This window comes from Gekko japonicus, unplaced genomic scaffold (genome assembly GCF_001447785.1).
Source record: "Gekko japonicus isolate JY-2015 unplaced genomic scaffold, Gekko_japonicus_V1.1 scaffold41, whole genome shotgun sequence".
Taxonomy (NCBI): Eukaryota; Metazoa; Chordata; class Lepidosauria; order Squamata; family Gekkonidae; genus Gekko; species Gekko japonicus.
Genome location: NW_015170888.1, coordinates 1,109,270 through 1,110,249, shown reverse-complemented (window position 1 = coordinate 1,110,249; position 980 = coordinate 1,109,270). Strand labels below are relative to the sequence as shown.

General features: G+C 65.6%; 1 protein-coding gene across 3 annotated transcripts in view; it reads left to right on the top strand.

Moving 5' to 3' along the window:
* LOC107116481 (COUP transcription factor 2) overlaps nt 1-980 on the top strand; it is a 13,260-nt gene that overhangs the window by 6,101 nt on the left and 6,179 nt on the right. Inside the window, exons 1-2 of one of the 3 annotated variants that reach the window (XM_015418382.1) lie at nt 98-455; nt 529-886. The exons of 1 other annotated variant lie outside the window; for it this stretch is intronic. In XM_015418382.1, coding sequence (XP_015273868.1) covers nt 381-455; nt 529-886 — 433 coding nt within the window. In that variant the 5' untranslated portion in view covers nt 98-380. Of the gene's footprint in view, nt 1-97; nt 887-980 lie in introns of those variants that run through there. One more of the 3 variants, XM_015418383.1, reaches the window with a different exon arrangement.

Sequence of the window (980 nt, the reverse complement as noted above, 5' to 3'; positions counted from 1 at the left end):
CCCCCTCTTCGTTTCTCTGTCCACTTTTTGTGTGTGGAAGGGGGGGCCGGCCCTGCATTTTTGAAAGAAACAAAAAGATTTTTTTGAAGAAGAAGAAGCAGCAGCAGCAATCACGCCGTTGTATTCTCCTCCCCCCCACTCCTCCCGGCCCGCATTGAATTAACCGAAGTGAAAGGACCAGAGACCCAACCCGGCCGGGCGACTTCCCGAAGAAACCCAGCTTGGTCAAGGTGAACTTTTCATTCAAAGGTGGACACAACAACGCTCGCCGGACCTCAAGGTCGCCCTCGGCCAGCAGGGCCGACGCCGACGCCCGCGGCTCGGCCGGGAATCCAAAAGCCACGGGGGGGCGAGCGATTTGGTCAAGGGGGCCTTTAGATATGGCAATGGTAGTCGGCGCTTGGCGAGATCCGCAGGACGATGTCGCCGGCCTGCAGGGGACGCAGCCCTCCCAGGCCCCTCCCGCGCCGGGACCCCCGACGGGAGCCCCCCACACCCCGCAGACGCCGGGCCAGGGCGGCCTCCCAGGCCCCTCCCGCGCCGGGCCCCCCGACGGGAGCCCCCCACCCCCCGCAGACGCCGGGCCAGGGCGGGCCCCCCACCACCCCCGCCCAGCCCAACGCGGGCAGCCAGCAGAGCCAGGGCGACAAGGCGACGCAGCAGCAGCAGCACATCGAGTGCGTGGTGTGCGGGGACAAGTCCAGCGGCAAGCACTACGGGCAGTTCACGTGTGAAGGCTGCAAGAGCTTCTTCAAGCGGAGCGTCCGGAGGAACCTCAGCTACACGTGCCGTGCCAACCGGAACTGTCCGATCGACCAGCACCACCGCAACCAGTGCCAATACTGCCGGCTCAAGAAATGCCTCAAAGTGGGCATGAGACGGGAAGGTATTGGAATTTCATTTGCTTTCCACCCTGCAGGCAGCTGGGGGGGGGGGAGGGGATTGGGGGGGGGGGGCGGCTCCGGGTTTGGGGCCGGGGG